Here is a 15,631-nt window from a genome sequence, read left to right as displayed (position 1 = left end):
TGGTGTGGTTCTAAATAAAAAAAACACTGGTGTGGTTCTAAATAAAACAGCAGCCCCCAAAACTGAGAGCACCTAAAAAGGCAGGGAAGCAGGAGGCAACTGCAAAAAAGTGAAATTACCCAAAATTTGATTTCTGCAATCAGTCATGACCTCTCGTATCGTTCCCACCACAAAGATACTCTTTGCTGTAAGAATTTTAATTTACAAATGCTGTGTTACTATAAGGTTTAAGAAACAACCTGAAAATAATGCAGCTCCAAGTAAAAGCAAGAAAGGGCATGGGAGAATCTGCTATGTAAAAATAACACATTTGTGAAACTGCCGCCTGGCTCAAGTCACAGTTTTTGCAACCTCCTGAATTACAGGGAAAGCAAACTGAAAACCTAATTAGACAAACAAAAGAAAAACTTCCTGCCCGGCAAGTTTTGAAGGCAAATATCAGTATTATCAATGCTCAAGTAAAGAACATCCAGCATTTTTACTATGAAGTCTCCCACACTGCCCTTCAGCACGAGATTTCTATGTAAAGCATTTCATTAAAAAAAAAAAAAAAAGTCCAACCAAGGAACACAATACTACAACCAGCACTCCCAGAGTCACACGTTGCAACAGTGACTGGGGAGGTTCATCAGCGCTCAGGAATCCCAGCACGTCATGGCCTGGGAGCCTCCTCCAGAGCTGCAGCCCCAGCCAGGAACTCGGGCACCAGTGCCTGAAAATCCTGGCAAATGCTGACTTTTACCCCGCAGTCATTCAAAGAATTTTTCTTAGGAAGGCACCTGGTAAAACCCCAGCGCTGGCATTTAACTCTCACCTATCCTATGACCTTGTTTTTCCCTCCTGTGTTTTGCTGGGTGGTCTCAGGGCAGAAACCCACCACCCAAACCCTGTGCTAGCAGGAATGTTCTCTCACACACTCATTCCTCAAGTGCCAGCCCGTGGCTTGCTGAAATAAGACGGAAAATGAACTTTTGGTCAAAACACAGACATTTCTCAAGCACAGAACCATGTGCTCATTCCTACAGGCAGATGTTTATCACTCCTTCCAAAGATATTCACTTGCCATAATTTTTACGTTTTTTTTAACTTCTCAATGATGTCTTAAACTTCACTTGGGAAGAACACATTAATAAGCTCCTTATTTCTGCTTTAAGATCCTCTATATGACATCTGTGAGCCTCAGAAAGCACTTTGCAAAAAAAGGAGCTGCTGCAGTGGCAGATTGTGTTTTCACAGACTTAGGGCAGGTTCATGTGCTGGCAGGACAGTCCCACTGCCCGAGCCCTTTCCGTCTCACACCTGATGATGCTGCAACGCGAGCAAACACCAATCTCCACAAGCACATTTACTGCTTGATATCCAACATGGGAGACCCACATGATGGGGGGACAAAACACAGCTCATACTGAGAGCAGAAGGGAAAGAAGAAGCAGAAAGATGGGTGGTGAACCTAACAAGGAACATTTCAGACACTCTTCTTTTCCCTTTCTCCTCTTAAAATTGAATATTCTTAACCTCAAAAAAACCCCCACCATTCTGACAAACCCATTTAGTTGGATACCACAATCAAAGTACTCCGAGCACATACAAATGTGTTTTCAGATTAGCCTCGTGCTCATTAAATTAAAAATCCTTTTTCGATTTTACTTGTTCCTCCCTGAAAGAATTTTACATGCATTGTGTAGTTCTGTGATCTGCTGTTTCTTTGGATACTACCCCTGTTTTCAAGTATCAAGCTTAGAGCCCCAGATGCTCAGGCCATCACATTACTCCAAAGTTTTCTGCTCTGGGCAAGGGCAGTGCCACAGGAGGAAGTTTCTGGCAGAGAACTATTGGCATTATAAGGAATAATAAAACACTTGTCATAAAGAAATCAGAAGACAACATCCTTGAAAGAGAAAGACTGTCTGGAAGAACAGCTGAAAGTTTACATCACTGCTTAGAAATGCTGATAAAATTAATACACATTCTCCAGGAATAGGAATCATAAAGTTACAGAATTGTGAGCAGTTTTCTAAAAACGTTTAGGAATGAATACACATTCCTAAACAGTTCTCCTTCTCCATTTTGCAACTGAAACATTGACTAACAGTTACTGCAATAACCCCTGAAGTATAACAAACTAGCAAGTCAGGGTAAACCATGAACTTTTAAAAATTATCACCTTCCAGAAAGAACATGAAAAATACATGAAGACAGCTTACATAGGGCAGCTTATACAGCACTGTGCAATTCACATTTTAAATCATAACCTGGTAAAATTAAAGAAGAAACAAGCTCACAAATCTCCAAATAAAGTCACAACCACTCAAAGGCATTTTGTCAGATGTGAACTGTATCTGAAACTTTGAGTCCTACAAATGATGTGTTCCTTAATCTGCATGGGGATCTAAATGAATGGGAGGTGCTAAAGAACAGGTCTGCTCTGTACTTCACTTGGGATTGTATTTGCTTACAAAAATGCATCCTTAGTGATGATGTAGGAAGCAGCAATATGACAGACTGAATGTCAGATGCCAGATGAACAGCCATTACTAAGAAGCAGGTTTTATTTATAAAAGCAGCATGTTTGATGGAGAAGTATTTGAAGATCAAGTGAAAAATGCTTTCATAAGCATTTTTCATGCAAAACAAACCTAATGAAAAAAAAGTGCCACATCTGTCTAATATGGGGGTAGTATTTGTCAAATTAGTGCTGAAGTTCATTGACATATTTAGTCACTTCTAAAACAGGCACATTTCTCAGATGATGTTTCTGTGACCCTCACGGGCTGTGCTAGTAAGTCCTTGGCACCTTTAATATACAAATCAACCTCCCCACATGACATTATTTCTAAAGCATATAACGAATTTTTCATGGATAAAGAAAGCCAGAGCCATGCACAACTGCCTGGCCTTTTTATGCACCTCCACAACATTCCACATGAAACATTCTGAACGTTTCCATCTCAGACCGTGCACTGGCACAGCTGCAGTGGCTCAGGAAGGGGCCAGGAGAGCTGCTATCCCTGCAGCCCACCCCTGCCATCCAGCAAAACAGCTCGGCTGTGGGAAAGCAGCCCAGCTCTGCACGTGCCAAGGCACACCCACACGCAGGCAGATGGAGGGCAGGAGCTCCCATCTCTCTCTCTGTTGACTTTGAAATGGAATTTGCCATTTTAAATAGAGCCAGAGTACACAGGCATGTACAGTGGAATGGCCTCGTGGAGCGTTACTGTGGAGCTCCTCCTTCCCTGTCTCATTCCCCATCCTTCCCTCCACATTTCTGGATCAAGGCCTTTTACATCGTAGCAGCAGCAAGAGCACAGCAGTTTGCTGGTTTCAAAAAAAGCCTTGCAGGATTGTGGACTGACACCATGAGCTATTTAGGGAAAAACTTGTGTCATGCACTGAACGGGGCACCTGGGGTTCTTCGGGAACTTGTAGCTCCCTTCCCGGCAGAACTCGGCCCCTGGGAAGCTCAGGCTCATTTGCCATCCCACCAACAGTCCCTCTGCAATTAATGCCATCCTTCCCTCCTGACTGGCACATAGCTCAGAGTGGTTTCCAGAGTGCTGCAAAGCATTTGGGAGAACATGGCTGAATCCAAGGCACACAGCTGCAGAATTTGGAGCTCAGCCTTTATTCGAAGCAAGGAAGAGCCACATTAAAGTCAAGCCCAGGAACAGAAAACCACTGCTCCCACTTGGTTCATTAAGCACATGGCTTCTCTGTGACACAGACCTCAGCCTTGTGAGCCATCACTCATCTCTGCAAGGCTACTGAGTGAGATCCTCCCTGGCTTCTCTTCAAAGTATGTGAAAGGCTGAGAGTAATGAAAGCCTTGCTGGATGACACCTGCCCTACATGAGAATTAGGCATTTCTCATTACTACGTTAACAGAAGTGAAGATGTCTACAAAGTCATTCAGTACATGCCCAGAAATTTGCTCCCCATTCCAGAAGACCACAGTGACAACAATCTCTGAGAAGTTGGCCCACTGGTGGGGGTAAAACCTCCACAGCAGAAATCAGTTAAGGCTATGCTAAGGTGAAGCCTTTCAAGATTTGCTTATCCCTGAGTTTTCATACGTAGCAAGCAACATAACCTGGATGGCTTTTGTCTGTATTTTTCCTCAGAGGGAACAGAAAAAAGGAGGTCTTGATTATGGCTTAGAATTCCCAGGACTCTTCTGGATGTGTCACCAGGGACCCTGCTGCTGGCTGATCTCTTCTTTGGTGTATAGTTTGGATTTGCTTGACTTCAATGCTTTCTTATCCACACTATCATTTGACCAAACTACTCACAGGTCACAGGCTACTCATCAGTAAAACAAGGGTTCCTCACATATGACAAGTCCCATCCCCAACAGTTGCCACACCAAACAGAAACCCCAAATCCAAGTGATTTCAACTGCTATGGAGAAAAATCCTAGGCAATCTTCCTTCACAGGCTGCCAGAATTTTTCACTAACACTGGCAACCACCTCTGTGATTGCTAATCAGGTAGAGTCCAACAAACCATAGCTTAGGTTAGATGAGGGCAATCTCTGTTAGACAGAACTAACCACATCGTAACACCCAAGAGGGTCTTGGTGGAGATCAGAGAACTTCTGGAAAAGAAATCATTCAAGAAGCTTTGAGAAATTTCTCAGGCCTTCACCTCTCCCTGATCCCTTCAATCACGTCACCAAATGTAATGCCATGGTGGCTGCACCTTGTGGTCCTTGCTCGGTGATGCATGTGACACAGGCACTGGGGAATTACTTGCTGCATCACACACTCCTCCAGCTCAACTGGCACTGCTACATCACTTACAGAAACAAAGCTGATATCAAGGAATAATCCTAACACTGAATAAACTACATACGACAATTTCAATCACAGGGATCTGAATGGAAACTGTCAATCAAAACCATAACAAATACAGAAAATGTAAATATTTCCCCTTGTTCTAACAGTGAGGATTTCCTTAGATATTTTGGTTTATTTTGCTAATACCAATCACCCCGTTAAAAAAAAAAAACAAACAAACAAATTACCTAGGGACAAATGAAATGCTGCAATAACTGACAGCCAGGTAACTTGGATACCCTGTACATCCCACTGTGTGCAAGCCAACCTGTCTGCATAGTGGTGCAATTTCATAACAAAATAGTATTAAAGGACCATTTTTCTTATTTAACTTCCTGCAGGGGAATACCAGTACAAATATATACATATATCTCCTTCAGGAACGCATCCCACACTCAGGATATTGCAACATCGCACACCAAGGATATTGTATTGCTGTGACTGATACAGTTAATCAGAGCTTCTAGCCAGGGCCTTTGTTACAGATCCACACACACCATTTATGGTCCAAGGCCGAGGGATTCTCCAGCCTCGAGCCATGCGCGCAGCGGGGATGGATGACAAGCAGGACTCGGGCAGGGCGGGTGCCCCCCTTGGCCGCGACCCCCGGCTGCCCCCCGGGCAGGGCTTTGTCCGCGGGCTGTGCGGGGCTGCGGGTGCGGTGCGGGCCGGCCGGGCCGCCCTGTGACCCCGCGAGGGGCTGCCGGGGGCTGTCCCCGCTCCCCGCAGCCCCGGCCAGCGCCGCCCCGCAGGATCCTGCTCTGCGCCCGGGCGTGCCAGGCAATGGCGTCAGGAGCAACCTGTCAGCACCCGCCTGCCTCCCGCCTGCCTGCCTGCCTCCCCTTCCTCCTCCTCCTCCTCCCCCTCCCGGGGCTCGCAGCGCGGCCGCCCCCGCGCCCCGCCCGCCCCGCGCATCCCGCACAGGCTCCCGAGCGCGGCCCCTCCGCCGCCCCGGGGGTCTCGCCGCCCGCCCCCGCAGCACCAAAACCCCGGTGCCCCCGGCCCGGCTCACCCGCCGCGGTGCTTGCTGTCCATGCGCTTCTTCTGGCGGACGGGCTGCAGCGGGATGTTGTCGGTCATGGCCGCGGTGCCGGGGCGGAGCGGAGCGGAGCGGGCGGGATGCGCTCCCAGCAGCGCCGAGCCGGGCCCGCCGCCGTCTGGCGGCAGCGCCGAGGGGCCGCCCGGCGCTCCCAGCACGCAGGTGCCGCGCCCGCCCCGCCCTCCGCGCCGGGCACCGGGGCCGGGTGTCTCCTCCGGGGGTACCGGGCTGCGGGTCGCGACTGTCCCTCCGCCCGCCTGTCCCCGAGCGCCCGGTCCTATTCGGCCCTGCGGACTCGGGTCCGCTCCGCCCTGGTCCGGGCAGCCCTGCCCAGCTCAGCCCGGCCCGGCCCTACCCTGCCCAGCCCAATCTAGTCCTGCCCTCCCTTCCCTTCCTCACCCCTCCCCTCGGCCGGCACCTGCTCTGCTCCAACCTCGCACCTGGGGCGCTTCGCATCATCCTGCCCCATCTCCGTTTCTCACCACCTCTCAGGACCCGGCCCTCCCGCCCACCTGTGCCCAGCAGCTCCGCACCTGAGGCCTCCTCGCCTTCATCCCAGGGGAAAGGGCTGCTGCACATCCCGTGTGTCCTCAGCCTTGCGCAGCCAGCACGGGCTCCGAGCTTGATCTCCCCTTCTTTGCACCATCCCTCCACTCACGTTACAGGACTGTGCTTTGTGGTGCTACTGCTCCTCACACTTTTCTTGCTCAGTGACCTTCACACACTCCTGGCAACACTTATTTCTGGATCTCAATTCAGATTTCCTCTGCCAATCTAGGCACAAATTGCTCCAGCTCATTTATGACTTCAAGCATCTCTTTACATTCATGGTGACTAAATCTTTATTAAAGCTAAATATACAGGTCAGATTCAAGAAAAGCACTGGGGTACAGAAGCTGAAATATGTGCTTTGTATTTTATCAGACAGGGGGCCTGGATGCCAACATGATCTTTTCTTCATGGTTGCTTCACATTCCTGTCCCAGTAAAACTCTGCCCTTATGTGCCTTTGACACCTATTCCACTTTCTCCATCCACTCATCTCATCTCACTTCACTCCAACTCTTCTACCTCCACTGCATCTTCCTCCCACCATCTCCATATCTTCAGGTTCTTCTTTGCCATAAACAAGAAATCAAAAGAATCTTTTAGGCACTGCACACCTGCTCATATCCAACCCTTTTGTGCTGTTGACCTTATTCATTCTTCCAAACATGAAAAACAAAATTCCCAGTGACAGAGACATATTTCATAGGGCAGATGAGAAACTGGTTCTGCAACGGTCCTGGTCAAATGAATTACACTCTCCCAGTGATACTATCAGGAAAAAAATTGGTCAAGACAAATATTCATATAACACATCCTTCTTACAATGTGGAATGCTAAAGCACATCTAGAAAACCACAAATAGGGAAGTCTAACAGGGTAATGGTATCTGCTCAGCCACCAGAACCGTGTCAGTGGAGAAAACCACTAAGTGACTGAAAAAAATGTCAGCAACAGCAACAAAGAAAAAATGACTTCCAATCGTGTAACTGGTGAGGCGATGGCCCTGTGTCACAGTGTCACAGCAGGTCCATGGGTACCAGCCCCCACCCCTTGCAAATCACTTCCTCACATTCCCCTCTAACACTTTCCTCTCTTTGTGGCTGTGCTCTACATCAGCTCTGCAAAAGGGGCTGGTTTTACAGAAAACATCTGTCTGGGAGAGCTCCTCGATTTATTTATTTATTCCAGTCAAATCCCATTAGGAGCTGGATGCTGAGCACAGCCTGGGAACAGCCAGACAGCACTAGCAAGAGTCCTGCAGCCTTGGGAGGGCATGGGCTTGGATCCAAGGCTTCTTCAGGTGGATTTGCCTTGAGGGGAATCCCAATGGGGGTGGCAGACCTTTTCTGGAGCCCTGCCTGCACCGAGCAGTAGTTGTGGAGGTGGCTGTTTGGGTGCTTTGGGCAGAGGCTCCAGCCCTGTGGGCATTGCCCATCCAAGTTTGCTCTCACCACCTGCACAGCCATGGCAGTGAGGACAGAAACACGCTGGGGGCTGTCACTCGTGCCAGAGAAGCTTCTTCCTGTTTGAAACCACCCAAATTTACCCTGGTGCACCTCTACAGATGGAGGAAATGCCCTGTGCAGGTAAAGATTGTATGAAATAGTCAGATCTGCACATCCAGCTCAGCATCTTACACTGCGGTCACCAACAAATCTGAACCTCTTTCTAGTGCATGGGCAGCTTTTTTCTCATCCCTTTACAAACAGGCTGCAAAACCCTTCATTTAACAAATAACCTCAAGGCTCTGCAGAACTAAAACACCACAAGCACAATAACCAACACAGAGGATCAGTAGGTAAGCCCAAGTGTAAGAAAGTTCAAAATCTTTTTTTTTTTTTAACATACTAAAAAGTAGCACATACCAAACTGACGGGGTTTCTTTAAAATGAGGGATGTTTGCATATATTTTAAAATGAGCTCAAGGTAATCTTAAATATAGTTAATAGTACTTTCTCAGTGAAAAATGAAGACTATCAAAAAAAGAACTCAAAATAATATATGTAAAAAAAGAGGAGCAAAGAAGAGTGAGTCACATCAGAGTTCCTGGGCAGCTTTTTTCTTTCCAGCCCTCACTGTGCTCTAGCTCAGGTTACATTGTGGATTACACCAGCAATTGTCATTTAATTTTCCCTTACAGTTGAAGCAGAGTCATCCTAACGTTTTGTAATGAGGACATTTCAGCAATGTAATGAAGAGTTACACCAGCTTCAGGCACCAGCACTGAGACTGTTTAGGCAGATATTTCCAATGCCATCCTAACTAGGGCTGTCTTATTACAAAACTGTTTGTAGAACTGACTTTTAGGCTGTATTTCAATTAAGTAATACCATGTTTTAATTTCTTATTTCTCAGTCTACTGTTCTTATCCTCTCATGGGGACAATTGAAGTAGAAACAGAAATCCCTTCTCCTCCCACAAACACTTCAGTTCATGAAACATATTTGCTCCATTTTTTCTCATATTCACCATCTGAAATATTTTTTCATATGAAAGAAAAGATAGGATGATAGAATTCACTGGAAATGTTGATTTAATAAAAGGAGCAACTGAAGAACCTAAACAGGACATTGTACTTGACCCAAACTATTCACACCATTGCCACAAAACCACTGGCATGACACTGTACCTGGCTGAAATGCTAATCCTAGCCTCCAGCCTTGGTTAAAATAAAACTTATCAAATGCCACTGTTATTTTCTTCGAGGTGAAAATGGCATTGGATTTTAAAACATCCATCATTCTTTTAAGCACCACATTTTGGCCCTTGATAACTTTGTGATCAGACAGAAATTAATGACATCCTACGTGGAGCAGCTAAACTTCCTCCCTGTCATCTCTGCACATGGCCCAACTCCAACACCCAAGAACGTGGGAGGACAAACAACTGACTGACTCAGCCCCAGGAATCCTAAAAGAAGAGCAAAGGGATGCACTGCAGCCTGCAGACTCACTAACACAGCATCTGAAGAGCCAAACAAACTTCCAAAGCCTCCCTTCCGGGCACTCTGATTTTCTGCCTTGTATTGAAACGCTTTCGATTTTTAGTTAGAAAATCACTGTGAAGGATCTGGACCAGGCTGTAACCCAATGGGCTAAACCCACTCCTTGATGTATTTTTGGCATAACATTAGCTTTGCTGTAAAGATTTCACTTGTGATTTCACCACTCACAGCAGGTACAAGCTCTCCTGCTTTCCAAGCCTTTGATTTTCATTTGCCTGTTGAGAAGGAATGCCCAAGGGAAAACCTCTAGCCTAGAACTGGGAAGTTAGATTTGTTAAATCAAGTGAAATGAAACCTGTTTTGGTTTTTCTGATGCCACTGGATTGTTCTGATGCTTTATTTTTGCAAGCACAATAACTTGAGGCTCACAAAGGAGCCCTGCAAGCTGCAAAATTCATACTGCATCACTGCTAATTAAAAGGAGCTCATTTATTTTCCATCATTTTAAATCATTATCTATGTTTTGGTTTTTTTTCTCCCAGGACTTTCCCCCCCCCACCAGATGATTAAATTAACAGCACAGCAAGCAGTTTTATACCCCTCCCTGCTCCCCCTCATCCCTGCCAAGTGATTTGTCTCACAACCAGTTCTGGACCACTTGGCCTCCTCTGAGGTTGTCCTGTAGGGAGAGTTCATCAAATGCTGTCAAGTGTTCTCACCTCTGCACATTGTAAATCCCATTTCAAACCCAGAAACTGGTTATTGAGGCTGAGCTCTCATTTTTAATGGGAAGGGTTGTATAAATCTACCAAGTTGTTGATTGGGATGATTTAACCTCTTTTCCCAGAGCAGACAGCACAAGCACTTGCTTTGCCAGTAGACTTATGTTTTATGCACTGAATGATCTTCAGTCTCTCGTGATCTGACATTCAAGCCCACAATGACAAGGTGAAGCTCAGTCTGGCAAAGCACAGCCTATGAACAAAACTGGCTCCAGGGTGTGTCTAAATCAAATAGAAATTTCCATGTCCATGGCCCTGTACCATCATGGTTCCCAGTGGTTTTGGAAACCTTTCCAGCCTTATCTTTTGCCTTTCTCCTCCAGTTCTCCACTGTACCTCTGTGGTACAGAGCTCTGCCACCTCCTTGTCCCCATGGCTTTGTCTCCTCCTCTGTGCCCATGACAGCAGCTCCTCACCCACAGGTGATGCCTCTCAATGGCTTTCACTGCTCCTCAAATGCATCCAGGTCTCTAAGCTCCACCGATTAAAGAACACGTAAATAAACTGTATTTTGGGGGTGTGCCCATATTCCTCCAAGGAGCAAGTCCTCGTGCCAGTTTCCCACTCAAACAATGGATGGGTGGTTTTGACAATGCACTTGCAAATTGTACTCATTACATATTTAGCACAATGTGCTATAAATTTTCTTCCATTATAGCTGGGCTACTAAATAAATAATTGAGCTTTTTATGAATAGGACTCTAGTTTTGGGTTTTTTCCTTGATGAACACAGAGGAAGGTCATAATAATGATATTCTGTTTGACATTTAATATGCTGAAAGATTAATTCAGTTTTGGAACTACATTTAGTTTTTTCCCCAAGCATGAGTATCAAATTATAGATAATTCTGACATCTAAAGGAGTTGGCTCAGATTAAAGGTGTGCAACTGGTTGAACAAAATGTTTATGATTCCACAGGCAGTCGGAGTTGTGCCATTATTCTTTGTACCTGTTATTATCTGATTTCATAAGCGCGTGTTTTACAAATACCAGGGTGCACCCTCTTTGTCTGGAAGTGTAGCCCATTGCACACGGTGTTTGGAGCTTTGTTTCAGGGCTGTGTTTGCAGCTGCACCATTTGTAAGGAAGGCAGTGGGCAGGATTTGGTTGCTAAGGGTTTGCAAACTCGCAGCCCTGCAGGAGCTGTGCAGCACAGCTCGTGCACTGCGGTGCCTCCCAAGCTCCCGACTCCCTCCCACCAGTGCCCAGCAGAGAGGGGGGTTTGGCGTGCTGAAACATCACTCCTTCTCACAGCACTGAAACAAGCTTGGACTGTGACATTCAATCCCTCAAAATCAGAGCAAACACGCAAAAGCTGCCCATTCCCAAGGCTCAGCTCCACACGGAGCCGGCACTGGGAAGGAGCATTTCAGAGTAAAGGAACACAAAGTGGGACGCTGAAACACGAACCATTAGCAGTGTGCTATCATTGTACATGTGCCCCCAGCCTACACGAGGTGCATTCATCTTTTAAATTTATCTTTTAAACGTCTGGGCTCAGACAAGACCACTGCAATTAATTGGGGAGTTAAACACTCCCAGATTATCATGCACTGTTAACACCTGCAGCTCTGATCTGCACGCATGGCTTTGATATTATTTCTCCTTTTGACAAGTGGGCGATAGCGGATATCCTTTAAGCCTATATTTAATGAAGCCCTCCATAAATCCATCAACACTTGCTAAGGGAAACTACAATAAAGCTCCTACTGCCATGGGCTCTGCTATGGAGAGAACATTTGGCATTCTCATAATGAAGTTTGAGAGCAGATACTGCTCATGCTGATCTGAGGAAGTGCACTCTTTGTGTAGGATCTTTTTCTTCCGTAATTATATGTTGTGGCTCAAGAAGAAAACAACCCTTCAGTACCTTCTTTTTAAAACCACAGTAGTCAAAGTGTCGTTCAGAGAGGACAGCTGTCAAATCTAAGAAATGAAGAAAGAAAAAGGCTTTCTAGACAAATGTACTCTCCTTTGTAGTTTGTATTTGTATTTTGTCAGCTCTTGAAATGATCTGGCTCCTGTTTTTGTATTATACATCTCGTGAGTGTGATTAAAAAATGTAAAGCTATAAAGTGAAAATAAATTGGTATTTATTACACATTTTGTATTTCTAAATTTTATAAAAAACCTAAACAAAAAAACCTACATAAAGTGGTTATTTTTCATTTATGACTGAAAGAATTGAGTTGGGAAACAGAAGAATAAGCAATGAGCAAATTTTATGTTTTCCAAATCTGGACATCATGAGTTAGGAGGGGTGGAGTACTTTTAATATATACAGAAATTTAGGTACTCCAAAGCAGTAAATCACCTGAATGTGTGCTGAACTTTAAGGACCTAAGTAATCAAACTGGTTTCATGGGGAAAAAAACAGTGTGTCAAAAAAAAAAAAAATATTTAAAAAGTTATGTTTGGTATTCTGAACATCTAGACTGCATGGAGACAAATTTTTCTAAAACAAACTTTGCCAAGTGGATCTACAGGACTGTGAAGGGCTGTAAAGCCAATTCAGGTACCTCAGTTTAAAGGCATCCTCTGTCATCACACACATAGGACTGCAAAGCCAAGTGAGTATCTAGGAAGATAATGTACATAAAAGATTTTGGGACTGATTCTCTAGTTGGACTCGATGGTCTTGGGGGTCTTTTCCAACCTAAATGATTCTGTGATTTAGGTTCTATGCTTGACTAAATATTTATATAACAGCACTAGACATGGTGAATTTTACTTGATTTGCTTTTTCAGTTTTCTTGAGAGAGACACTTTTACACAGATCTCTAGTCATGTCTGAATTTTGCCAAAACCAAGTATTGGAAAATAAGGCCCATGATTAGATCCACCTGTTCTCATTCTGAATTGAGACATTTTCTGCATGAAGCAATTAAGTCAGAGAAGTCGAACTTTGGACTGTGAGATATGACAACAGAGATGCTGATAAAGAAGTTTGACAGGAGAGGGATGCTGTCAGAGATTGGCTGGATGTCCAGCACACCACCAGTTATAACAGGCATAATAAACCAATAAACCAGACAGCTTTGAGTATTGGTGGCATTAACAGCAATCAAAATGTTGCAAAGAACACCACCCTTTATAAGCAATTAACTTAAAGTGCAGAAAACAGAAGATAGGGTAACGAAATAGATAATATGGTAATAGGCTCCAGGAGTGTGTAATTGCTGGTTCTTTTCTCTGCCCCCGAGTTGTTTCCTGTCCTGCTGTGGCCGTGCAGTGCCAGACGCTTTTCTAGGTCAGTGGTGAATGTGAGCTGAAGCCGAACACATTTGAGTCCAGCTCACCCTCACCCCAACGCTGCAGAGCCCTCACCAGGGAGCCCCTGGGAAGGGCACACAGAGAAGAGCCCTCTGGGCTGAGCACACTACACAAAAATCACCAAAAAGCCTCAGCACTGAGCAGTAACCTCATGGGATCACACAGACTGCAAGGCAGCTTTCTGCCTGAGCTGGTATTTTTGCAGTAAAAATATAAAAAAATCAATGCAGTACTCATCCCTTTTCCTCTGTTTCAGCCCCACTCTGCCATCCCATCAGCACAAGCACCTCAGGCAGGTCCTTTCCCCTCTGCTGATCCAAGTTCAGTGATCATTCACCCTTTGCTCCACGTTGTATTTATCAGCAGCCCAGGAAGGCTCCCATCTCCTCCCTGCCAGCTGTGGAAAGGCAATTGGCCTCACTGAGCTCAGGAAGGAGAGCTGGTTATCTACATGATTGTCAGGCAAATTTCACTCCTCAAAGTTCCCATTGACTTTTTGGAAAGTTTTGAACAGAAAGGGTAGGTTAAAAGAAATCTTTCTTTAGAGGAATACCAGAGCTAATACATTAGAGCTAATGTGGTTTTTTTCTTTCTAAAGCAATACAACTTTGAGGTTCAAATTTAGCATTTGAAGTAAGCCAGTGTTTACCTCAGCTCGTGCAAGCAAATATGCTACTTACACAAAAGCAACAGCCTGCAAATCCTCTGCACAATGAGCAAAGTAAGTAATAGCAAATAAGAACAAGAAAGTCCTTAAGGCAAGAAGAGAGGCTAATGAGCAGAGACAGCACACATACCGTGCTCACTCTGCTCTCACACCACTGGAGCTACATTAGCTTCGGTAACTTGTTCCTAATTTACATCAGCACAGGAAAGAGGAGAATCAGCTGTCTTTTTTAATTGTTAAGATGCAACGTTACTGTAAACTGAACACAGTTGCCAGTGCGGGGAGTTACCACGCTGAGTTTCAGAAGGTGTTGGCTCAGCCCTTGCACGTGGAGAGCAGGTAATTCCCACCTTGCCTGCTTTGTAAATAGTCTCCCCTGCAGGTCCCCCCGGCAGGAACACCCCGATGGCACAGCCTGCTTCAGCTGTGGGGACGGGGGTGGGACAGTCCTACCCCTTCTCCATGTTTTGTGATGAGATCCATGACTTGCTGGCAGGGGCTCAGGCAGGGATCCTGCCACGCTCCAGCAGCAGCTGCCTCATCACCCAGCAGAGATGCAGCTTTGGGCACAGCGAGCACTTGACACGGTGGCCTGGAGAGCAAAGGCCTGCAGTGTCTCTGTGCCAAGCCACATCATTTGATCTCACTGCTGCCCACTCAGCCAAGGCAGGCGCTGGATGAATCAACCTGATTCCCCCGAGTAACCCTCTGCTGCAGGGATATCACACACCTGCTTGCCAAAACCTCTTGCTGTCCCGGTTTCCATCAGTTTCCTGACATTTTATTTCTAAACCAGCACTCATGCTTTAAAAAACTCCTCCCTTGTTTGTCATCTCCCACCTGCTGACCGAGTTAGAGGCAGCAGAGGTCTGAATATGTAATTATATTCTTATAGACAGCCATGAAAAGGCAGGCAGAGCCCCACAGCTTGGCAGCTTTTGAGGTAAAGCAGTTATGTGTGTGCTCAGCCCTTATGGCACAAGTGCAGAGTCTATATTCAAGGGAGAAAGGGACCCCAAACCTCAGGAGCTGTTTGGATGAGGAGACATCAACAGATACCACCAAGTTACAAAGCCCCAGGACAGCAGGTTTTGTTGGCTTCCTGCTAGAAAACTGCTCTCTTCCTCCTGCTAACAACATATTTTCATGGCATTATGGTACCACTTGGTGTTGAGCTGTCAGCAAAGAGCAGGCCTTTTATCACAGGTTCTTTTGAAGCCAGGGCACTTCTTCACAATACCCATGATCACCCCATGCTGGAGAGCAATTTCCCAGTTAGGGCAGGTCTTCTGACATGATCCACCTCTCCTCTAAACCCACCTTCTCCTCTTTCCCACCACATTGCTCCTTGAGCTGCTGCAGTTAATCCTGCACAGGCAGCACATCCTCAGCACCAGTGTGAGGAACCAGCCTGAAATCCTGCCCATTGTTTGAAGGGACAGAGCAGCAGCTCCATCACCAAAGCCCATCCAGGTACCCAGAGCAACAACTGCTCTCAAAGCAGGTTGTAAGCTCAGGAGCTGCACAAGCTCCACACTGGCACAA

General features: G+C 45.8%; 1 protein-coding gene across 1 annotated transcript in view; it reads right to left on the bottom strand.

Annotated features, from left to right (window-relative positions):
- ATP9A (ATPase phospholipid transporting 9A (putative)) overlaps positions 1 to 6,001 on the bottom strand; it is a 54,216-nt gene extending 48,215 nt beyond the window's left edge. Inside the window, exon 1 of the mRNA XM_027697371.1 lies at positions 5,845 to 6,001. Coding sequence (XP_027553172.1) covers positions 5,845 to 5,912 — 68 coding nt within the window. The 5' untranslated portion in view covers positions 5,913 to 6,001. The remainder of the gene's footprint in view (positions 1 to 5,844) is intronic.
- Between the last annotated feature and the right edge of the window lie 9,630 nt (positions 6,002 to 15,631).

The sequence above is a fragment of the Neopelma chrysocephalum genome, unplaced genomic scaffold (genome assembly GCF_003984885.1).
Source record: "Neopelma chrysocephalum unplaced genomic scaffold, ASM398488v2 Primary Assembly neopelma1_119, whole genome shotgun sequence".
In the NCBI taxonomy this organism is placed as follows: domain Eukaryota; kingdom Metazoa; phylum Chordata; class Aves; order Passeriformes; family Pipridae; genus Neopelma; species Neopelma chrysocephalum.
The sequence above is the reverse complement of the archived record's forward strand: the minus strand, read 5'-3'. Positions and strand labels throughout refer to the sequence as shown.